This window comes from Sinocyclocheilus grahami, unplaced genomic scaffold (genome assembly GCF_001515645.1).
Source record: "Sinocyclocheilus grahami isolate Dianchi unplaced genomic scaffold, SAMN03320097.WGS_v1.1 scaffold195.1, whole genome shotgun sequence".
NCBI classification, from domain to species: domain Eukaryota; kingdom Metazoa; phylum Chordata; class Actinopteri; order Cypriniformes; family Cyprinidae; genus Sinocyclocheilus; species Sinocyclocheilus grahami.
The window spans coordinates 1,091,696-1,116,293 of NW_015505374.1; the positions used below are offsets into that span (position 1 = coordinate 1,091,696).

A 24,598-nucleotide genomic window follows, 5' to 3' on the forward strand; every position below is an offset into this window, starting at 1 on the left:
TAATGGATTCACAAGTTTCAAAATCAATGTTCTAAAGCAGCGGTTCTTAATACTGTTCCTCGCGTCCCCTGCTCTGCATCTCTCTCTCTCTCTCATTCAGCTCAGCTCCAACAATGAACTGTTACAATTATACACTTATTTTCACATAGCTATGAGAAACGTTAAACATGGACGCGCGTGCAGTTGCCGTACTGTACCATATATTATAAGCTAACATAAGCAGTAGCATTTACAAATAACAGCAGATCTAAAAGTATGAGACAACAACAAACAAAAAACATAGGCCTACCATTAAAAGCCATGCTTGTACAGGTTCTGCACGATCCTCTTCAATAATATCCTCTGCTTCTCAGTCGGGCTCAAACTGCTAAGCGATATTGACGACGCCATTGTTTACAAAACAACCGGAGCACATGCCGCTGAGGAGAGGAGCGGGACATTTAGACGCGCACTAGAGGCGGTTTAGCCAATCACAACACACTGGGCTAGCTAACCAATCAGAGCCCATCGCCTTTTTTTGAGGGAGGGGCTTCATAAAAGAAGGAAATGATTAGCGTGTTTCTCAGAGAAGGGACAGAGCGGTGTGGAATAAAGGTAAATTATGTGAAAAATAATGTGTTTTTTAAAAAACTACGCATTAACACATGTCAGACTGCACCCAATAAACACAATCGAGCCAAGAAAGAAAACACTGAACCACCCCTTTAATATATTTTAAAATGCAAAGCTGAATTTGCAGTAGCCATTCCTCCAGTCTTCAGTGTTGCATGTTCCTTCAGAAATCATTCTGATATGCTGATTTGGTGCTCAAAAAACATTTCTTCTTATCAGATTTGAAAATGGTTATGCTGCTTAAAGTTTTATGTGGAATTTCTTTTTTTTTTTAAATCGTACTGACCCCAAACTTTTGAACGATAGTGTATAGTAATATATCAGTTGACTCAGATTGTAATATGACTAATTTGATTGTCATTCTTGTGCTTTATGGCAGTGGGTGGTTACTTGAATCAGACTGCCACTGTTCTCACTTCCTGTGTCTTCTCTGATTGGTGTCTCTCGCTTCACAATTGTGGATAGTTTCGGATTTGACAGAGAATTATGTATTTAAACTTTTAAACATTTCAACATTTAACTTTTTCAACATTTCGAGATTTGATACTTAAATTGACATTCTAAAAGTGATCGTGAGTATTAGTGGCATGAAAAAATCCAGCCTGTAAAATGCTTTGCAGGCAACAGAGGGTGTAGCGGTGGGGATATGATACCTATGGACGAACTCAGTCCAGGTAAGACAATGTCGGCATGCCCTCAAAAAAAAAACACCTACAGACTAATGTGGTTTTGTAAGAATGCAAAACCATAATCCCTCTAATTCCATTCCCCCTAAAATTCCTCCCAAGCAATGTTGTGATTAGTTTTAAAAGTAATTTAATTTGAACTGCATTTCTTTTTCCCTGAAGAGTTTCAGTTCAACGCTGTCTGCAATACCCCTCTTTTAATAAGATGTTTGTAGTGTTGTTGTGTTTGGTGTGTTTTGGGCCAATGAAAATTTGAACAGAAGCACAATTGCTTTTTCGCTACAGAGTACCACCTCTTCATTATGGTGCCGTCTCTCTGATCTTCTCCACTGAAGCAGCATCCTCTCCAAGCCTGACTGACAATAATTGGACAGAGGCTGAGGATGGGGTGCTGCTTGAGTGGGTAGAAGGAAGTGATGAAATGCGGTGCCTGTGGGGGACGGCTCATACACACGGCCCGCATGCACACAAACACAAAACCCGCACAGTAATCACACACATCACACGCTCAGCTGCGAGCACGAGAACATCTGTGAACGCAGCACGTACGGGATGCTCCCAGCTGAAGGTTGAGGGATCTGTCGCTGCTTGTTTGAAGAGCCATGCTGAGGGTGCTGACACACCGATCACGATAACAGAGCTTTTCTGCTTTCTTTCCCTCTCATTAGATGGCTATTCGACGATTGACCAGAGAGACAAAGACTCCAAGTACAAGAGCAGCGACGGTTCATCAGATCTGCAGGAGCGGGAGCCGTTAAAGGTCAGAGCAGAAGTGTCAGAAGCGAGACACGTTTCTACATCTGTTTAATCTGAGAAGGCACACTGCGTGACTGTGCTGTCTGTGGTAGTGGGGTAATATCCTCGCTGTCTCTTTAGCTGCTTCAGGCACCAACACTGCAGTTTTGCAGCAGAAAGAGAATTTGTGTTGGAGCCACGGTGAAGTGGTGAGTTGTCTAATTAGTGGAAGGCTGCAAAACAGTGTTGTCAGATCTGTAGAACAATAAGCAATCTAAGCCAAAATAAGCAATTTAGTTCATCAAAACAAACCAAAGTGGTTTTCATGCATTTGAAACGTGACCCGTGACTGCTCATATTTATAAGCAGCCTAATGAAAAAAGATCATAAAGTCGCTTATAATAAGTGGACATGGCAATACTGATTTTATGGCATCATAGATGACCCCAGTATAAAAACAGCAGGTACTGTAGAAATATTACGATGCCTTGTAAAATACAAGAAATAAAATTTCATCCAAGATGGCAGACACAGTCGAGAAAAAAATTAATTTTTTTCAGTACTGAAGAGTGTCCATAAAATGTTGAATCTACATAAAAAAAATCTATATTTAATTAATTAATTAAAGCAAAAAAAGTAAATTTTTAAATCAAACTTTCCATTCAAATGATTTTATTGATAATATAATTTGTCATGAAAAACTATATATATATATATATATACACACACACACACACACACACACACATATATATACTGTACATATACAGAGCTGGGTAGATTATTTACAAATTATAATCCGTTACTGATTCCAAATTACATGACAAAAACTGTAGTTAGTAACGTAATCCATTACATTACACATTTTAAGTAATATAATCAGACTCCTTTTTGATTAATTTTAGATTACTTTTGCCCTAACTCGTTTATCCCATTGATTTAAATCTACCATATCAATATAAAAATGCAAAGAAAATGAAAATATATTCCATTCGTTGTTATTGACAACATGAAGTGCATTACATTACATTATCAAGGCTTCCCAAACTCATTAGTTCATAAGGGAACCAAGTTTTTGTGAGCTTAATGAAAAGCAAATAATTAATTAAATCATAAAAATGTAAAATTTAAATAAATCTTATTAAAATAACATCAATCAAAATAAAACAATTACTAAAAAAAAATTTAATATTTTATTTGTTTACCTGAATGTCATGTGACCATTAACCAACATCAGAGAACCATGAACATGCAAATGTGATACCTAATTATTCAAATATTTAAATATGTTATATATATATTCCCAAAAAAGTTTGGAAAACCATGCATTACATGTAAATAAGAAATGACACAATTTTTTTTTTAATTTAAAAGATGAAAAAGAAGAATTAGTGGGAATCAATAAATTATTAATAATTTATTGCTAGTGTGGGAATAATATGTAATCATGTAATCTATAAAAAAGTAACTGTAGTCTGATTACAAGTATTTTCAAATGTAATTTAATCTAATCACAACTACCTAATTTTTGGAATCTGATTACGTAATCCAGATGACATGTAATCAGTTACTATATCAGATTACAGTCTATATCTGTATGTTTAAGATACTCATATCAGTCCATATTAAGTATATTTAAACTTGGCTTCCCCTCATACAGTCTGTTGTTAGCCCCATGTTGTGCTTAAATAGATAATTAAACATCAGCTTTGTGATTTTTAAAGTCATTAATGTAGAGATGATTAAGAATCTGCCTGGTGCTGCTGTTTTCCCGCTCTGACTGGCATCTGTAGGAGAGGTCGACTTGCATTTCAAGTGCCTCTGCAACAGTAGATTGAGTTTTCTTACTCCCTCTTGACTTTATATGGAGTCATCTCATACAGTGGGGCAAAAAAGTATTTAGTCAGCCACCAATTGTGCAAGTTCTCCCACTTAAAAAGATGAGAGAGGCCTGTAATTTTCATCATAGGTATACCTCAACTATGAGAGACAAAATGAGAAAAAAAAATCCAGAAAATCACATTGTAGGATTTTTAAAGAATTAATTGGTAAATTCCTCGTAATTATGAGTGTTATCAGAGCCCAGCGTGAGAGTGATTCACTTTTCTGCGTCTGCATTCGAGAGAGGCCACACTGTGCTCATAGATGAGCGTGTTCATGGACGCGCTGCCTTATTGACGACTACATTTCTGTACCATCTGTAGTCTGTCTCAGCGTTGTGACAGGGCTTTGTATCTCAACAGCTGCCTGCCGTATTTCTTTGTTAGGCTTTCCAGACGCTTTAATAGATGTCATGACAAATTCAGATTTCTGTCGCTGCAACTGTCAGAACGTCAGACCGAACAAACAGATTCATTCTTTTCTATTGCCACAATATTTGGCAGACATTAAGGGTTTATTTGACCGTCTAATACAATGAAGTTGCTCCCTCTAGAGGTCCCTGTTGGCGCAACACGCTTTTGTACCTAAATATCATGCCAAACAACGGTTTGTTGTTTTCGAGAATGGATCTTGCATGCATTCACTTCAGTGACCTCTCTCTTCTATCATTTCAAACTGTTTATTTTCCCCTTGAGCTTCCCCCTGTTGCGAAGACTAACTCTGGCCTTTCTCTGTGTGTTTAAACTGTCGGTTTTGCTGATTTGAACCCCTCTCCCGTTGCTGCAGAATGACACAAATAGGAAACACTATATCAGGAGCAACAGGCCAACTGTCAGTCTGGTGGATGCTTGTGATGTTAAACCTCAGCCTGTTGACTCCTGGGTCTAAATGCATGCATGGTAGGTTTTATCTGTTTGATTTGGATGTTTTATAGTAGTGGATTTGTTCTCACCCATCCTGTCTATGAAATAACACCCACCCTTTGTTATCATTTGCTCTGTCTAACCCAGAGAAGTGCATTGTCTGAATCAGACACTAATCTGATGAGTGCATGTTCAGATCTATATCATTTTCATCATGAGGATTGTGAATCAGAATAGATGTGAAGATCGGATCAGACAGATTTCTTGAAAAGTGGAGCATAATTAAGTGCATGTATACTACTGTTCAAAAGTTTGGTGGGTTTTTTATTGTTTTTTAAAGAAGGGTTTTGATAAAAAAAATAGTCATTTTAAAAATATTATTACAATTTAAAATCTTTTTTAAACGCTAATTTATTTTTGGGATGGGCAAAGCTAAATTTTTAGCAGCCATTACTCCAGTCTTCAGTGTCACACGATCCTTCTAATATGCTGATTTGGTGCTCAAGAAACATTTCTTATTGTAATTGAAAACAGTTTTCTGCTTAATATTTTAGTGGAAACAATGGTACATTTTCAGCATTATTTGGTGAATATAAAAACTGCATTTATTTGAAATAGAAAACATTTGCAGTGTTATAAATCTTATTATTGACACTATGGGTTCAATATTTGCAAAAAAAATATTTAAAATAAATAAATCCCCACCCCAAACCTTTGAACGGTTTTGACTTGTTTTCTATGGAAAGTGGACTAAAATGATCAAGCTACACTGTGTCTTACATGTTCTCATAGGCAATGCTGACTTCTCCGGGTTTGCATCACCATCGTCTGTTGATTTTCATTCTCATGCTTGCCAAATATCTGCTCATCATCCCTGCTTTCTTCATCCCATACTGTATCTGTCTGGCCGAAAAGCATCATCAGTTGAATTCTAGTCATATAGAAACAGAGAATTATTAGATCATGTTCAGAGGATCTTATCCTTAGTTTGTCATTCATGAAAACAAATTTGGTTGAAGACAGTTTTATTTTTACATAATATCGTATTCACTTTTAAGTTTGGCTATATTGTTTAAATCTGGTAAGTTATATAGAAAAAAAACGTCATTTTGTTTCAACATCCTAAAAATCATCCATAATTCAATTAACATGCTCACTTTCATTTGGCAGACATTATCTTGTACATGTTTAGAAATGTAGTCATGTCTTTGTTTGTGAACATAATTGAAATATCTCTCATTAGAACACATATTAAGTCTGGTAATGTCATCTGATGTCTGTGGCTTTCCTGCCCTCTCCGCGCAGGCTTAGCTAGCAACAGCGCCACATCTTACCACACAAGGATTTCACAAGTCACCACTGCCATTAACCGCAGAGCTCACCGTGATGTGGACTCATCTGAAGACTTTTGCCTAAAAGAGCGAGAGAAAAATACAAACTTTCATTCAACAGCCAATATTTTGAGATTTCTCAATAAATGAAAGGGAAAAAAATGAAATGCAAAAAAAATGCCACTTCTCATATGTACATTCCCACTGGACGTAGTGTACCCAGAACTGAGGATTTGTTGTCATGGAGCCGGAATGATGTACAGGAAGTGCTGTCATGGACGTGGACGTGTATTGGAAAGAATTGGATTGAGGGGTAAAAGGAAATAAGAAAAAACTATTTTTATGTCAAAACAAAAAATATATAATTTTTGCCTATATTATTTTTGTTGTATGTTTCTGCCTGATTACTGTTTGTTTTGTGGATTTGTTTTCCCCAGAAGTGCAGTGAATTGTGATTTTTTTTTTTCATTTTGTAGCATTTTAATGAAAGTTTGTGTTTTCTAAAGGAGTTGAGGACACTCGTGAAAGGAAGAAAAATATTTTTTTGTTGTTGTTGTTGTTCATTTCAATGGTGTGGGGGCACATACAAAGCTTGGGTGGGGGGTCTATAATGAACTGCACGCTTTTTACAATTTCTGTGTGCTGGCTTTATAAAGCAACTTTAAAGACATATTATCACTGTGTTTGTTTCTTCTCACTGAGAACTGTTGTTCAAATGCAGGGATTTACCCTGTGCAATGACATCTGCTCATAGCGGAGCTTAAAGGAGGAGAGCTGCTATGCTTTCAGCCGGATTTGGTCTGCTGATCCCGTATTCCTTTTGACATGTCGAGCTGCAGAGGCATGCTGGGTAACACTGGCACTTACCAGCTATTGCTTTGGTTTATTTAATAAGGGGTAATGAGGAAAAGAAATCGATTTGTTAATATGTAGATTGTGGTATGAGGGATAGTAGGAGGATTCACCTGGCCATATAAATATTAGCACCAAATTGTAAACGTTTGCTCAGTTTTGATCTCTCATGTGCTCCATATTCTCCTCCGTAATATCATGTAAGCCATAAAAGCGCTTTTATATTTTCTAAAGGTTCATTTAGCCGTTTCATTAAAAAAGGCTCTACAGTAATAACTTACGTTTCTTTTGCAAGATCTGAATCCCTGATCACACGGTCCAGTTTGGTGGCTGTTTCACGGAATAACTGCACAGCTTTCTTCAAGGATTCTGGGATATGAAAAAGTGCTTATTCTCATTGCCACTTTGACACTTATGTACTATCCAATAAGGCCAAATTCTTCAGCTCCCCAACTGCCAAAGATAATGGACCTCCGAGGTCGCCATTTCCCTTTCAGGTAGAGATACGAAATTAATATGATTTGATTTTTGTTATTCTTTCAGATTGTAACTGACTAGAATTTGATGCATTGTTATATTGTTTTTCTTTATTGCCACCCAGCACTGATAGTTTTAAGAACACAATTTTACTTCCATAATACTCATAGCAAATTACTTCATTTGGGTCATTACAACCAGCCCTACAGTCACATCTAATGGCAAAAGCAGTTTTTCTGTGGATGTCATTAGGCCTGACCTTCCTTCACCATCTTCCCCAGCACTCTGGTGATCTCCAGCATCACTGCTGTGCCGCTGCTGGGGTCAATGGCTCCGTGCACCCAGCTGTCCCTGTGGTTCCCATAAATCACGTACCTGTCTGAACAACACGCATACAAAAATACAGTTTGCAAATGCAATTTATAAGTTCCTCAAGATGTATTTGGTTATATCTAACAAAATGTAACTATAACAATTGCTTCACTAAGGCTGTATTTATTAGATCATAAATACAGTAAAAACAGTTATATTGTAAACATTTTGTTACAGTTTTTATATTTTTATATATACAGTTTTATTTCTGTGATCCTCAAGAAATCATTCTAATATGCACATCTGGTGCTCAATAAACATTTTAGACATTTCAAGTGTGACTTAAGTGCATAAATACTTTTTGGGAACTGTGTATATTGGGACAACATGTATTTTTGCTTGTTAACGTTATGACAAGTCCAACTTACCTGGCTCCACACTGCCTCGGATTATTCCCATAACATTTGCTGAATATTCCAGCCTCTCAGTGTTATAAATGTCCAAGTGCACATTGCTGACAGACAAAACATTCTTTTAATTCTGACCAACATTATAACCTTTCAACATACAACCATACTTGTTCGGACATTACAAGATTGGGCACAAATATGCAGCAGTTACCTGTTGCTGAAGGTAGATAAGGCTTTGAACCCTGGCCCTCCAAGTTTGTATGTGCAGTTAAGTGAGCCTTGCCATTCATCAGGGGCATCGTCCCCATCGAGCTCACTGTCACACATAATTCAGTCAAGAATTAAAAGGAAATGTCGTACACTCTAAAAAAAATGCTGGGTTAAAAAGGGACAAACCCAGCTATTGGGTTGTATATTTAAACTGTTACACTCACCAGATTAATCTTTCAGCATCCTCAAACCCTATTGGCTGTGCTGGAATTGGCGGAATACCTGTTATGTCTTCTTTTGGTATTCTGTAGGTATCATCTACAAATGAAAACATTTACATATGTTGTACCATATGCCATTTACCTTATGTGTTTCGATGTCAAAAAACCCAGTTACCCTTTGCAGCTAAGTAAGGTGTTAACAAGTCTCCAAAGTCAGTGTTGTATGAGCCTCGCTCGACGCCAGAAGGTGGGAGATACCAGGAGTGAGGGTAGGTTTCACTTTCTGACACCAGGCCATCGTTCATGTCATATGGCTCAGTATAGACCAGCACCCCAACGATTCCAAACTTGGCTGCATTTATAGCCTGTTATATTCATGCCACAGGAGAGTTAAAACAGTTTTTACACATTCAAGGCAATAAAACTAGTATGCTATCTAGATCTTTTCAGAGATCTGAACTGAAAGCTAATTCTGAATTTTGTCCTGAAAGGTTTTGAGAGATTTAACTAGTGTTTTCTCACTTTTTTAGATCTCCCTTCTCCTCCGTATCTGGTGATGGCGATGGTTCCCCTCAGATCCAGCGTTCTGTTTAACAGCTCATAGTCACTCATTTTACCTTGATTCGCATAGACAAGTTTTCCCTGCATGTAAAACAGATGAGTCACTATATTGGACTATATCACAATTTGATTCAGGCATAAATATCACTTTTATAATGTCTATATAATAATGACATACATTTTATCAGCGTTTGTTAAAGTTAGTGATAGCAAGAAATGCTAACAATGAACCCTTGATTATAAAGTCAATCATGAATCATCAGTGAAAGAAAAAACAAATCGCTATCAGTAGATGAGTTTACTATGGTGTCATATGGTCTGATAGCCCCAAAGATCATCACACGCTCCGTTTTCTTTCTAGAACAATCAAGTGTAATAAAGTCATGTGTTTTCATCGCTTGCTCAGTTATGTCATAACTTACGTCTGTGTCTTTACAATGTCATAAGATAACAGATTTTCTGTCATGATAACACCTCCATCACAGAAGGCGTTTAAAAATTAATAATAAAAAATAGAAAAACTGATATTAGAGATGAGGAAAGGCAGTTATTAATGTAATATAAAATATTTTTTATAAATATTTAACATAAGAATTTATTTATTTAATGTACATTGACATTCAAAAGTGTGGTGTCAGTAAGATTTGTAATGTTTTTGAAAGAAGTCTTGTTCTCACCAAAGGTATGTTTATTTTATTAAAATATATGTAATATTATGAAATATTATTACAATTTAAGTAACTGTTTTCTCTTTCATGTGATGGCAAAGTCTTCAGTGTCACTGATCCTTCAGAAATCAGTGTAATATACTGATTTTGTGCTCCAGAATCATTTATTATTATTATCAAAAGAACAACACTGAAATCTTGAAATTTAAATCTTTCATTAAAAATGTCCTTACTCTTACTTTTGATCGAATTTAAACTATAAACAATGTTTATTTGAAGAATAATATATAAGCATGCATGAACTGTGAAGTATATTAAGGTTGTAAAGGACACCTTGACGTTTCCTGCGGGGGAATATGCCGCGAATGGCTGGACCACCTCTGGGTCCTCCTGGTCTGGTTTGTATACCTTCTCTCGCTCTCTTGCCGTAAACTGCACTGTGTTTGCTGGATCAACTAAATGAAACAGTTTTTCATTCTTAATTTTCTTACACATCATTTCACATATTTTTGTATAATATATGATTTTGACTGCAATCAGGGTGCTACAAGCAAATCAGCAAAATTTCACAAACTAGAAGTCCACAGAGCTGTTTTGAAACCATGTGACTAGATATCCTGTCTTACCAACAGAGACTTTGTTGGGGCTTGTTTTGTTTGGGAATGACAGATACACCTTGTAGTCTTCCCTCCATGCACTGTCCAAGCCTGTGTTGGGGTCCTGCCATCTCTTCAGCATAAAATCTACGGTTGCTTCATCTCCAGAGGTGGTGGCCATGTGGGGAACCTTAGTCAGCTCCCTTTGGATAAAGGAGATCAAGTAAATTCTCAACTCAGCTGGAACAAACAACCTCATACCAAGTGAAATGTTCTTAGGTGTTCTACTAATTGAATCTCATACTCGTGTGCGTGCCTCCATATAAATACTTCACCTGAGGTTCTCTTTAAGTTGATTTGTATCCAGTTCTGCAAGGAATTTCTCAATGATACTTTCGTCCACATCACGAGATGCATCCCGGACCCACTCTGGCACCGAACTGCCCTTGTCAATGGCGAAGTGTCCCAGCAGAATGCCTATAGTCAAAGCCACTGCTCCTGTGAGGACACCCAACAACACCTCCTTAAGCATAGCATTAGTTTGTCAAAGGCACCTCCTGAATGTGTCCAACCAGCCCTGTCCTCCTCTAATATAGCCTATGATGAGAGTGGTGGGTAGGAGGGTGTGAAAACAATCTTAAGTGTCAAGATTATATGGATGAAGGTCAGTTTTTAGTCAAATTCCTATTCCTGATAAGAGAGATTCAACTAAACCATAAAGTTTACTCATTAATGATTTCAGTGAAATGTTATCTCCGGGTTGACTATAAAACTACATGTTCTAGTCATACATCTACATGAATGCACACTGAGTTTATAAGCATTGACTGTCACATGTTATGACCGCCACAAAAAGTCATATTTTCCACCATCACTGAAAGAAATGGAAAGATTTTGTCCCATTCTGCAGCTTTTCATGTTTGCAATTACAATGTGTCCAAAAATGTATTAGGACCATACACAACCAATGACAACTAACAACATAATTTTTTTTACCAAAACAGAATTTCCCTTGAGTTATGCTTATTCATTCATTCATTCATTCATTCAATTACAATATTACAGTGTACAGTACAGTCTTTCTGGTGGTATTTGAAGGTTCAGGTTCATTTCCACAGACTGGGGAACTGTGGAGGATCTGGCAACATGCGTCTACATGGTTACTTCACTTTAAATGCAACTTTACATACTGATTGTATTTATTTTATAGTGTTAAATTGTCCTGCAGCTAATCTGTTAGAGCAGCGCCTTTAATTTTAAAAAGCAACTTCCCATGATGCAAATGTTGAAGAATTTTATTTTCACTTTCACATTCTTTGATTTGAACGCTCAGCTGAACCAAACCTGGATTCATTTTTGAACACATCGAGGATTTTAACTGAAAAGCGTAGTTCGTAATTGTAAGTATTCTGTGATATGAAAATAAACTTGCACGCGCACAGTGCCGTTTCGGTTTACATCACAGTACAAGACGTTGGTGTTGTGCATAACCGAATGTAGAATGTTCATTAAGTTTGATCAAAAGATTATTTCCAACTACAAATGCTAAGAGTCCAACGCATTCGCCGTGCCCTTTTGAGTCGGATCTTTTTAATAAATCTGTTGAAATGGTTCACAAAACCGGTCAACAATGACTGAACGGTCGCCCTCGCACATGTAGCCTAATGAGTATGAAACCGGTAAGCTGATAGTAGAGCATTCTGCACTTGGCTGCATGACATTATCACGTGCATGTGAAGTTACAATAAACATTTATTATTATACATAATCGATCGGTAAAAGTGCAACATATGGCTTTACTGGGATGTTTTAAACAGAAAATGACTACGTCATGACGTAAACGAATTGTTCGAAAGAACCGATTCGGAGAAATTAGATTTATACAAGAGGGGCTATGCAATGTAACCTATATAAGTGCATTATTATACACTTTCTCACTAAATTATTTTTAAACAAAGTCGAAAACAGACCTTGTTCAAAGTAATTGAACTCATATTGAGCTTATGAGCTTGTGTTGTATTATCGGCGCTTATAATAAATTTTCCCCCCTTTTCCCCTACAGTGTTGTAGTACTGTGCAGCTATGACTAGCTATGCTCTGCTTGTGAATCTCATAATTTTGCCCATTCACCTCTGGGCTGCAGTCACTCCAGAGACCACTTCATTCCCCACATCAACCAATGGAGAACCATTCCCATGGAACAAAATGAGACTTCCAGACACAGCATCGCCTCTTCATTACCATCTCCTTATCCACCCCAACCTCACAAGTTTAGACTTTACTGGAATGGTGCAGATCCAAATTGAGGTCCACGAAAACACCAAGAATATCATACTGCACAGCAAGGATCTTCATATCTCCAATGCAAGGTTGCTAGATTCAGACATAGGTCAGATACAGGCCCTAAAGGTGCTGGAGTACCCATACTTCCAGCAGATTGCACTTATATCTGAGCATGCACTGCTGAAGAGAGACCATGTATATTCAATTCAACTGGAGTTTGCCGCCAGCCTCTCTGAGAGCTTTCATGGATTTTACAAAAGCACATATCGGACCAGCAAGGGAGACCTCAGGTGAGAACCCTTATGTAAGCGCAGCCAATATCTCTCTGAGTGGCTCTGAAAGTGATTTATCATTTTTTAGAAGTAACAATCTGATGTTGTGCCAATCACGTTCTCAGGGTTGTGGCTTCCACACAGTTTGAGCCGACTAGTGCCCGGGCAGCTTTTCCCTGTTTTGATGAACCTGCCTTCAAAGCCAACTTTTCCGTGCGGATTCGCAGAGAAGCAAAGCATATTGCCCTCTCAAACATGCCTAAGGTGTTGTTATAATATCCATAGAACCACCATTGATCAATCCTGCTGTCTTCTGATTAAAACCTGAATAAATCATAAAGTGCACGAACTATTAATCTGCCGTTAGAGACTGATTCTTCTGTTGAGTCTATTCTTTTTGTCTTTACTCCAGCTGAGAACATTAGAGCTGCCAGGCGGCCTGTTTGAGGACCAGTTTGATGTGAGTGTTAAGATGAGCACATACCTGGTGGCCTTCATTGTCTCTGACTTTCTGTCCATCAGCAAAACGAGTCAGCATGGAGTCCAGGTTAGAAGATGATCCGTCTTACATCATTAAAACCAAACCCTTATGTACTGTACTATAAGATACCACCTCCATCAATTATTACTTTTTGTGATGCTCCATAAATGTATTTATTTGATGTGAATTCAGATTTCAGTGTATGCTGTGCCAGAGAAGATCGACCAGGCAGAGTTTGCTCTGGACGCTGCAGTGAAACTGCTTGACTTCTATGATGACTACTTTGACATTCCTTACCCTCTACCTAAACAGGGTTAGCTAAACTTAGGCATTTCGTCTACTTCTTAAAGTGCAAAAGGTAGATTTCTGAGTTCACTATTTATATAATCTGCTCTGTAGATCTTGCTGCCATCCCAGACTTTCAGTCTGGAGCGATGGAGAATTGGGGTCTGACCACCTACCGGGAATCAGGCCTTCTTTTTGACCCCAACAAGTCTTCTGCTTCTGACAAGCTGGGCATCACGATGATCATCGCCCATGAACTGGCCCATCAGGTGAACTGATTACATCAGTTAACTATTTTGGGATGTATTCCAGTAACACGTTGCTGTGGTTAGTTAATGAATTGTTCATTCTTTGCATGTTCTTGTCAGTGGTTTGGAAACCTGGTGACCATGCAGTGGTGGAATGATCTGTTATATATAGGCTTTTTATTTCCATAATCATAATTTTACAAGCACTCTGCATGATTTGGATGAAGATCTGTGCTAATATGAAGAGTAAGACAAACCTTTTTTGTGCCACAGGAAGATTATTTCCTAGAGAAGTGTTTTGAGGCCATGGAGGTAGACTCCTTGAGCTCCTCTCACCCAGTGTCTACACCGGTGGAGAACCCTGCTCAGATACAGGAAATGTTTGATGATGTTTCCTATGACAAGGTGCATAATAAAACTTTGGAAAGTTTTCCTGTGCGAGATGTTTTTCTTGTTATACTCTTTCAATAGCTTTTTAAAACCATTTTACGATTGTTAATGTCATTTCAGGGGGCTTGTATTCTGAACATGCTGAGAGAGTTTCTGACCCCAGATGCGTTTAAACTGGGCATTGTGAGATACCTAAAACGCTACAGTTACCAGAATACGGTCAATAGTAACCTGTGGGAAAGTCTGACCAATGTGAGTACAAATTACATGTGTGATGCAGATGGATAGAACTCTGCAGTAAACTGTTCTTATAATTCATTAGTTAATTATAATTTAACACAGTGTTCCTGTGGCTCAGTGGTAGAGCATTGTGTTAGCAGCGCAAAAGGTTGTGGGTTCGCTTCCCAGGGAACACACATACTGGTAAGAAATGTATAGCCTGAATGCACTGTAAGTCGCTTTGGATAAAATGCATAAATAATTAAATAAATGCATAAATAATTAGTTGCGTTTACCTGTTAAGATTCCCAGGTGAAATCCAGTCATCATTCTATGACTAAAAAAGACTTCTTTGTGAGCTATGCTTCTTGCTACACTATTGACAATGGACCTTTTTTGCTCACAAAATTTCACAAAGTTTTAGGAGTACAGGATCAAAATGTCTCATGATATAGGAGTGTATGTTAAGGTTTGTCTCAATGTCTCTCTCTGTTATAGGTGTGTGACTCTGATGGTCTGGATGAAGGAAGACTGAAGGGTGATGAGTCCTGCAGGCGCTCAGTCTCACACTCTGGAGCTTCTGTGGGTTACTTTGTTACAACATTACTCTGAACTCTCTTTACCCTGTTTTTAAGTGCTGTTGTGATGTACTTCTGTGATATTTTATCTTTTAGAAATGGCACTCTGAGGATGAGCTGGATGTTAAGGCTATGATGGAGACATGGACATTGCAAGAGGGCTTTCCACTCATTACGGTGGAGGTCAAAGGTCGCGAAGTTCGACTAAGTCAAGAGCGTTACCTAAAGAGTGATGACCCCTCACAAACATCCAGGTTTAATATTAATATCAAAGATCGCCAGTTTCTTAATTTTTATGCCTGTGATACTGATAGTGATTTTATTTTTTTATATGATTTATTCAGGGTTTATACTTTTGGCCCTCTTGTGTTGTACAGTCATTTACACACACACCAAAAAAAAATCATGGACATGATTTGAAAAGGTTAAACGGTACTGAAAACAATAGTCTCACATGTATTGTTTGCGGTAAAAATGACAGCATTGGAAATGATTGGAGAACTAATTTCATCTAGTAGAAATGGTTGGTACTGTGGCCAGACAAAAAACTTACTGAAAGTTTACTTACTTACTTTATTTATTTATTTATTTATTTATTTTGGAGATATCAACCTCAAATTTGGAACACAACTCTTAACAGTTTCAGAGTAAAACGTGTTTTGGAAAGTACATATTTGATATAACATTTTAAAATAGTATTTCTGTGCATTTTTCATAATAATACACTTTTTTGTTTCACTTTTTAAACATTTCTCACTTCAGCACTAATCGGTCAAGCGTCTTCTTTAAAAAGAGACTAAACTTAAGTCTGCGTCCAAAGCATTCTAGATTTACCACAGTTTAAGTTGAAATATAGTACAAAAAACAGCCATTTTTGACCGCCAACAACACCAGAGGGTTAAAATGCTGTCACAATTGAGATGTATTGCAGTCAAAATAAGATAAGTTTGTTTTCTTGCAGCTAAAACAGTGGGGCAGCAGTGAATCTTACATATCATGTGAACAAGATGAATTATCATCAATGTATGAATCCAAGTCGCTCCATTTTTGACACGGTTTTCCACAATTTCTTTAGAATTATATCCTTGTATGTGCACAGATGTAAATCATTTAAAATCATATAGATCTTAATCTCATATAGATCATGAGATCTATGAGAATCATATAGATCTAAACCTATAAATCATATAGATCAAAGTAAAATCACTCACAGTAACAAAACTATCTCACAGGAGACACATTGCCAGTGATCGTAAACTCTTGCTGAAAATGAATAAATTCCATTTGCTTTGTCACAGCAAGTCTCTCTTTGTGTACATGGGGCTTTATAAAGATGTATTGACTTATTTTCAGACTCTTAATTTTCCTCTTTTTTTACACTTGGTTGTAAATTCTTGATCTTACAGCTTCCTGTGGCACGTTCCGTTGACTTACATTACCAGCGGCTCAGCCACAGTGCACCGCTTCCTGCTTAAGACCAAAACAGGTATTTCTTGTAATAGAATTATTTAATAATATTACTAATTTTGTGCTAATATTATTAAATGATATTATATAATATATTGTTTTGATAATAATTTACAGTTTTCAAGTTTTTAAAATGTCAGTGTTTAAACCTCTAAATGACACAAAGACTGAAAGATCATCCATAGAACACTGTAGCACTGATTTCTAACAGATCTGTTGTATATGTTGTCAAAGATGTTCTGCATCTGCCGGAGGAGGTGGACTGGATCAAGTTTAATGTGGACATGAGTGGATATTACATTGTGCACTATGAGGGTTCTGGCTGGGATGACCTCATCACGCTGCTCAAACACAATCACACAGTGCTCAGCAGCAATGACCGGGCCAGCCTCATCAACAACGCCTTCCAGCTGGTCAGGTCAGTCCTCATTCATCTGCATACAGTACGTGCTCTTATTGGTCAGTGGGATGAAAATGTATCAGGAGTCAAACAAGTCAATGTAAAGTACTGCATATCATACAATAAAAGTGTTGGCAAGCTGATTTAAAATCATCTTCCCTCCCTGTGTCATGGACAGTGTTGGTAAGCTTCCGCTGGATAAGGCTTTAGACCTGACCCTGTACCTAAGCAAGGAAACTGAGATTATGCCAGTGACACAGGGCTTCAGTGAGCTTGTGCCTCTGTACAAACTGATGGAGAAGAGAGACATGGTGGAGCTGGAGAACCAGATGAAGGTCAGTCAGGGATCATTTACTGTATTTTTGACCTCCTAGCTAGTAGGATTCCGATTTGAAATCAGCTTCTTTTCAGTCTGTGCAATTCTGAGAATAAAACTAAAATGCATCTTGACATTTAATAATAGATAATTCAATAAAAAATAATTCAGTAGTGCAGCACACTGCAAAAAATGCTTTTCTTACGTAGATTTCTTTGTCTTGTTTCCAGCCAAAATATAAAAAAATTCTTAAATCAAGAAGGATTTTCTAGACAAGTCAAAATTATTGTCTTTGTTTTTTGCTTAGAACAAGCAAAATAATCTGCCAATGGGGTAAGCAAAATAATCTTATTTCAAACAGAAAACAAGATTATTTTGCTTACCCCATTTTTGTTTATTATTTTGCTTGTTTCAAGCAAAAGCTCACTTCATTTGGACTTGTTTTTTCTGAAAACAAGACAATAATTTTGACTTGTCTAGAAAATCTAAATTCTTAAATTATCTAAATTCTTAAATCTTGATTTAAGAATTTTTAGATATCTGGGTTGGAAATAAAACAAAATATCTAAGTAAGAAAAGCATTTTTTTGCAGTGTAAAAACAGTAATATTGTGAAATATTATTACAATTGAAAATAACCTTTTTGTTTGTTTGTTTTAATATAGTATAATTCATTCCTGTGATTGTAAAGCTGAATTTTCAGCAGCCATTACTCCAGTCTTCAGTGTCACGTGATCTTTCAGAAATCACTCTAATATGCTGATTTAGTGCTTAAGAAACATTTCTTATTATTATCAATGTTGAAAACAATAGTGCTGCTGATACAGAATTTATTTGGAATAGAAAATGTATAAATGTTTTAGTCACTTTTAATCAATCCAGTGCATTAGAAGTATTAACTACTTTTTTTATCTTACTGATGCCAAACTTTTGAACATTATAAAATTTGGTATGGAAAAATGCTGGTTCTCTTGCTGTGGTCCAGGGCTACATACTGCAGCTGTTCAGGAAGCTCATAGACCAGCAGCCATGGACTGATGATGGCTCTGTGTCTCAGAGGATGCTACGCAGCTACCTGCTCCTGTTCGGCTGTGTGCGGGGTCATCCTCCCTGTGTCAGCATGGCTACCCAGCTCTTCAACCGGTGGAGGGACTCAGATGGGAATATGAGGTGAGAGGTCATCATTTTCTTTCCTTTCTGAAACCTCCTTTTGAACAATGAACACTTTGGTCTACACTGTTTCCATTAAGAATATGAAAACTCTGGAGAAGTAATAGCACGTTTTCTTTTTTCCTCCCTTAATGAATGAAACAGTAAGGAGAAATGGATTATTTTTGTCTTTCCGTCCTCTAGTCTTCCTAATGATGTTACTATGGCTGTGTTTTCTGTCGGTGCCCGGACTGAGGATGGCTGGGAATTCCTGTTTGAGAAGTACAAGGAATCCATGTACGTCTCCATGAAGAGCAGGATAAAGATGGCCCTCACAACCAGCCCTCTCGATCACAAGCTAAAATGGTGAGACATTCAGATAAACATCAGTTTAGGAAAATGAGAATAATCACTCATGTCATCCTTTATTTGTTTCAGGATGATGGAGCAGAGTCTGGTGGGAGAGGTGATGAAGACTCAGGATCTGCCATATGTTGTGACTTCAATCAGTATAAATCCTAAGGCCTACAAACACGCATGGGACTTTTTAAAAGCTAACTGGGACTCCCTGATTAAGAAGTAAGATACTGATTTAATTAGACACACGATAGTGGGATATTCTGAGCCCTTTAATGACTTCGAATATTTGTTTATAGGTTTGATCTTGGCTCACCCTCTATAGCGCACATGGTAGTGGGAGTGACCAACCAGTATTCCACCAGAGAAATGCTAGCTGAGGTAGGTATTGGGGTTTTTTATACAAATAATTAGGAGCTTTCATCAGCTGGTCTAGACCAAAAACACATCTTATCCTGTAATCAGAACACTTCATTACATGATGTGTTTCTCTGCTTCATCAGATTCGTAGTTTCTTCAGTTCCTTGCAGGCTGAGACCGGAGCAGAATTGAGATGTATTCAGCAAGCCCTGGAGAACATTGAAGAGAACATTCGCTGGATGGACAAGAACCTCCCACTACTGAAGGCCTGGCTGCACAGACACTATGAGCAGCAGAAAACTACAGAGCTGTGAAGCACTTAAACTGTGAATGTCAGAGTCCTAGATGTATATGCTTTATAATGCATTTTAATATATTGCAGGAGTTTTGATAAGAACTTTGGTGAGCTAAAGTGTGTGAAAACCGATTCTGAATTTGTGAATATGGGGTGAATATTTTTGAAGAGCTGTGCCATTGCTTGTAAAGGTAAAATTTAAGAATCTCATCTGTCTCCAACCTTTCGTATTGAAATGAAATTCTTGTGAATTGGATTACTTTTGTAATATCTTTTATTTCTGTCATACGCTGTTTTGTCCTTGGAATCAACTCTAGAAATCAAGACGTTTTGCTGCAGCACTTTAAACTTATATACCAGCAATCATTTATACAATATTTATATAATCATTTAGTTTGCAAAAACAAGTCATGCAAAGTCAGTACAAAAAAATTTATTTGTTTGAACAATTCATCTCAACACCTAGTTACATGTTTGCTTTTGAATCATTGAGCACAGGCAAGTATATTAACATGGTCTGTAGGAAACAAAATATAGAAACAGCTGTCATAGTAAATCTATTACAACTCAGTGGCTTCAATAGAAATGTAACGCTGAAAAAACAGCACAAATTATTTTCCCTCTGTTGCTGGTTTCATTTGGTCCAGTGAGACACTTTTCCCCATTGGGGGCGCCCTTTTCATAGAGTTACAGCTTGAGCACAACTACGATGCAAGTAAACAGAAAGATGCCAAAGATCTGACAAGCATCGGCTTTCATTACATTAGCTCTCAATAATCAGTGGCTGATGACTTCCTCTTTTTCTTCTGCATCTCTCAGTTTCTACTTGTACTGAAGTTCACAGATGTCTCGTAGTCAGGCCGTCTTACATCAGGACGTCCTGTCAGTCTGCATGCAGCTAGGACAGCAGTGCAGTGTGTCATGTATGAAGAGATCACACTCCACGCAGAACACTTTTTTACATGCTAGACAAGTAAACACCTGCAGAGAGGAGAAAACAGAGGCTTAATGTCATTTTAAACAAGAAACCATTAAAGGAACACTCCACTATTTTTGATAATAGGCTAATTTTCCAACTCCCCTAGAGTTAAACAGTTGAGTTTTACCGTTTTCGAATCTATTCAGCCGATCTCCGGGTCTGGCGGTAGGACTTTTAGCTGTAGCTTAGCATAGACCATTGAATCCGATTAGACCGTTAGCATCTCGCTCAGAAATGACCAAAGAGTTCCTAGCCATATCGGCCTAGAAAATCACAACTTTTAATTTTCCATCGGCCTTCGTACACGATGTAACTACAGAAGAGTCAAGTTTTAAATAGGAAAAAATATAGAAACTCTTTGGTCATTTTTGAGCGAGATGCTAACGGTCTAATCAGATTCAATTATCTATGCTAAGCTACAGCTAAAAGTGCTACCGCCAGACCCGGAGATCGGCTGAATGGATTCGAAAACGGTAAAACTCAACTGTTTAACTCTAGGGGAGTTGGAAAATTAGCTTATTTTCAAAAATAGTGGAGTGTTCCTTTAATGTTCCCATGCAAATGTTTTTGAATTGGAAAACCTACACTTTTGTCTTTCAACTCTCCTTGGCAAGCTTCACAGAACCTGAAAAGACAGATTAATGCTATGAAATGGGCTGTAATGAGATAGAGGGGTTTTCACAGAGTGAGTGTGGAGCTCACCTCTCGCCCTCATACGACTCCAGTGGGGTCTCCTGGAAGGCCTCAAGGGGGAAGAGGTGATGGAAGGAACGGGCCAAGTGAGGAGCGGAAACTAAAGTCAGACCTGTAGCAGAGAGAAGACGCTGACTGTGAGAACTGAACACATCGATGCTCTCGGAAAATGAGTGTACAGATTGAAGAACAGGGACATGCTGAGAACATACCACACACTTTACACTCCACTGGCAGCTCAGTGTATTTGGCTCTGCACTGTGGGCAGTAGTAGCCGCCAAGAGTGAGTTCTGGTTCACCAGCGCTGTCCAGGTGCCTAAAATATATTAGAAAATTAACTATAATTAATATTATTTCAAATTATAAATAATATAACTATACATTAAAGATATCATTCAAAAGTTTGGGGTCAGTAAGATTTTTAAATTCTTTAATTCAGTAAGGATGCATTAAATTGTTCAAAAGCGACAGTAAAGATATTTGAGGTTACAAAACATTTCTATTTCAAATTAATGTTTTTTTTAATTCTATTCAACAATAAAATTCTGAAAAAACATATCATGGTTTCCACAGAAATATAAAGCAGAACAACAGTTTTTAACATTGATAACTATAAGAATTCTTTCTTGAGCACCAAATCAGAATATTAGAATGATTTCTGAAGGGTCATGTGACAAAGGTTGTTGAAAATTCAGCTTTGCCATTATAATGTATTACATTATATGAAAACAGTTATTTTAAATTGTTATAATATTTCATAATATTACATTTTTGCTGTATTTTTGATTAAATGCAGCGTTGGTGAGTGTAAGAACATCAGATTTAAACTGTACTCACGACATGCTGAACGAGGGTTTGGCATCCTGATCAGACATGGAGGCTATGACATGCTGGGGGAAACCTAAGCAAATTATTATGCACATTAAAGATATTGTAGAAGAATGCATATTATATATTGTAGCTTACACAAATACAAAATGTTTCCAGACATAATTCAGGACTAATGCTGGACTGCTTCACATTTACAGTGCAATGACGATATAAAAACATACAAAATAAAACGACAAACAGCAGAATATTGCCAGTTCTACATACTTCCTAAACATTTTAGCTCATTTTTGACTAAGCTTTTAGCTACCAGTAATAGGTGTTGTACTTTCAACAATTTACTCCATTTAAATTGTGTAAATGTGGTGACAATGACTGTGTGATTACCCATGCGAATGAGGGAGCACTCTGAGGAGGAGCTGGCTGGAGGCGGCTTCACATGCAGCATCAGCAGCTCTTTAAAATGACTCTCATCCAGAATCACATTGTAGGATCCTATTGGGCCAAACAGAATTTAGAAAACATTACACAAGTGAGAAATCATGTTAAAGTAAGACTACCAACCTCCGGTTTCTCTTGTGAGAATAGTGCACACCCGAACCTCTGCTGACAGGCCGATCACAGACACTCTGATCTTCAAACCATTCAGAGCCTGTTGATATATTAAAACAGAAAACCACAAAGAAATCAGTGTCCATCAAAATACACTAACCATTGCAGTATGCAGACATTAACACCATTCAAACTCACTTTGATAAGCTCATAGATGTTGGCTGGGTCACAGGTGGTAAGACTGCTGAAAACCACCAGGATCTCTTTGCTTGTATGAGCAGGCATGTGTCTGCATGAAAATAGACATATGGTTACTGCGGTAAAGGGATATGTAGATTATGAAGCACTGTATGCAACACTGTTAACATTTCAGTTCCAGGTGGAAGTGGAAGTGGCATGTGCCTTACTTCAGTGTCTGCATAGCCAAGTTCAGAGAGTTGTAGAGAGACGGTTCGCCAACACATGTGGAGTCCACGGCTTTCTTCAGAGCTGCTGTATGCTTCTTAGGGTTCCCTGGTAAGAGTAAAAGTGAATTTGATGATAAAGAAAACGTATCAAAACATGCAAACATAATACTAATGCATCAACCTGCAAGATCAGTGAGCTTCTCCGCCCTCTTGTTCTTGGTGGTAATGATCCCTATCTGGGACAATATGGTACAGTTAACAGAGGCTGCACACACTGTAAACACTCACAGACAGATACAGAGACGAGTGCATTACCTGACTGATTGGATTCTGGTCAAAGTATTCCTCTACAAAATACTCCATCAGCTGAAGAATGCAAAATTAAATCAGTTCAGACAGATTTCATATCATGTATATGCCACTACAGATGCAGTGCTACTAACCTTCAAGGTTGAGGTGAGCCTGTTGGGCTTTAGGTCATGATCTTCCATTGATCTAGATGAGTCAATGATCACAAAGAGGTGCCGCATCTGGTTTGGTGGGAATTATATACATGATTATAATCAGTCTCCGACAACAAAAAATAATGATATAACTATGGAGGACAGTAAAATGCATCTTACCATCCCAAGCCGAACTTGTCCATGACTCTCAAACACTCTGTAATGTGACAGAGAGACTGCAAGTGAATATCAAATCAACAGGCAATCAACTCAGACTGATTTCTATATTTTGCATTCGAGTGCTGTACCTTTTCCTCTTTGCCTGGAAAAGAATGTCCTCCACAGTAGCTTTGAGAGATCCAGATTCATCCTCCTTCAGCACCTCCCTAAGAGAGACACATGTCAACTGCTCATTACAGCGTATGTGTTCTCAAGTGCTTTAATAAATATCAGTCAGTGGCTGATAGTCTTGTGCTGCCCCTTACAATCATATTAAGCCATAGTTTCGGAGCCTTTATGTTTTATACGTTTGGTGACAATTATTGACGGTATAAATAATATTTTATGAAATATATTTTTTTAACAATGACCACTTTTTGGAGGCAATTTGAGGTAAATTATGCATTTAAATTGAAAACGCACACAAGTTAAAGTTAGGCATAAAGCTCAACTTCTCACCATGTTCGTTCGTATCCTCCTTCCCAGCGTTTTGCTCTCTCTGGTTCTTCATCCATGTTTTATAATTTTAACAGACTGTAAGCTTTGTTTAGGGGTAATGTTATACAGTTATTCTATTCTTCCGAAAGGTTTGTACTCTCAGAAGTTTCAATAGATTTCTACATTTGGTCTCCTCACAGAGACTCCCTTATACGTTGTATAGATTTTCGTACTTTAAAACGTATAACGGCAAATACAGGAAAATGTCTATTAACTGTATTTTTGTATTAAGCACATATTAATATGTAACTTAATCAGTGGACTATAAAAAAAAAACAATCCAATTCACCCGGTATTTACTTTCGGGCAACCCTTGTCCGTCGATTTGTTATGTCCTCCGGTACAAAAACTGAACAATAGTTCCGAGTTCAGGGAGGGCCTCCATATATTGATCCATAAAACCAGTTTATGATTAGCTTTTTTAGTTGCCCACTTGAATTAATTTCAGAAGCTGAAATGAATACA

At 37.5% G+C, this 24,598-nt stretch overlaps 3 protein-coding genes and 1 pseudogene across 11 annotated transcripts in view; 2 read left to right on the forward strand and 2 right to left on the reverse strand.

Moving 5' to 3' along the window:
* Positions 1 to 6,268, forward strand: part of LOC107595013 (armadillo repeat protein deleted in velo-cardio-facial syndrome homolog) — a 150,731-nt gene extending 144,463 nt beyond the window's left edge. For 7 of the 9 annotated variants that reach the window (XM_016285277.1, XM_016285268.1, XM_016285269.1 and 4 more), the window contains 4 exons: positions 1,233 to 1,286; positions 1,967 to 2,058; positions 4,701 to 4,813; positions 6,083 to 6,268. In XM_016285277.1, the coding sequence (XP_016140763.1) occupies positions 1,233 to 1,286; positions 1,967 to 2,058; positions 4,701 to 4,802 (248 nt within the window). In that variant the 3' untranslated portion in view covers positions 4,803 to 4,813; positions 6,083 to 6,268. The remainder of the gene's footprint in view (positions 1 to 1,232; positions 1,287 to 1,966; positions 2,059 to 4,700; positions 4,814 to 6,082) is intronic. The other 2 variants (XM_016285274.1, XM_016285273.1) reach the window with 2 other exon arrangements.
* A 1,111-nt stretch (positions 6,269 to 7,379) lies between these two features.
* Positions 7,380 to 10,947, reverse strand: LOC107595014 (N-acetylated-alpha-linked acidic dipeptidase-like protein). Its single transcript, XM_016285278.1, has 10 exons — positions 10,751 to 10,947; positions 10,446 to 10,618; positions 10,153 to 10,274; positions 9,113 to 9,232; positions 8,766 to 8,955; positions 8,594 to 8,687; positions 8,371 to 8,475; positions 8,178 to 8,263; positions 7,697 to 7,816; positions 7,380 to 7,450 (listed from the first exon to the last, which is right to left on the reverse strand). Exons 1-10 carry the CDS (start codon positions 10,945 to 10,947, stop codon positions 7,380 to 7,382), a joined length of 1,278 nt encoding a protein of 425 aa, XP_016140764.1.
* Positions 10,948 to 11,733: 786 nt separating this feature from the next.
* On the forward strand, positions 11,734 to 19,728 carry LOC107595039 (endoplasmic reticulum aminopeptidase 1-like; annotated as a pseudogene).
* A 406-nt stretch (positions 19,729 to 20,134) lies between these two features.
* Positions 20,135 to 24,476, reverse strand: LOC107595044 (general transcription factor IIH subunit 2-like). The gene is made up of 16 exons (XM_016285316.1): positions 24,423 to 24,476; positions 24,095 to 24,176; positions 23,725 to 23,802; positions 23,597 to 23,633; positions 23,417 to 23,503; positions 23,289 to 23,339; positions 23,155 to 23,209; positions 22,974 to 23,079; positions 22,765 to 22,855; positions 22,579 to 22,666; positions 22,402 to 22,509; positions 22,024 to 22,087; positions 21,399 to 21,502; positions 21,196 to 21,298; positions 21,079 to 21,118; positions 20,135 to 20,495 (listed from the first exon to the last, which is right to left on the reverse strand). Exons 2-16 carry the CDS (start codon positions 24,148 to 24,150, stop codon positions 20,385 to 20,387), a joined length of 1,179 nt encoding a protein of 392 aa, XP_016140802.1. The 5' UTR covers positions 24,151 to 24,176; positions 24,423 to 24,476; the 3' UTR covers positions 20,135 to 20,384.
* Between the last annotated feature and the right edge of the window lie 122 nt (positions 24,477 to 24,598).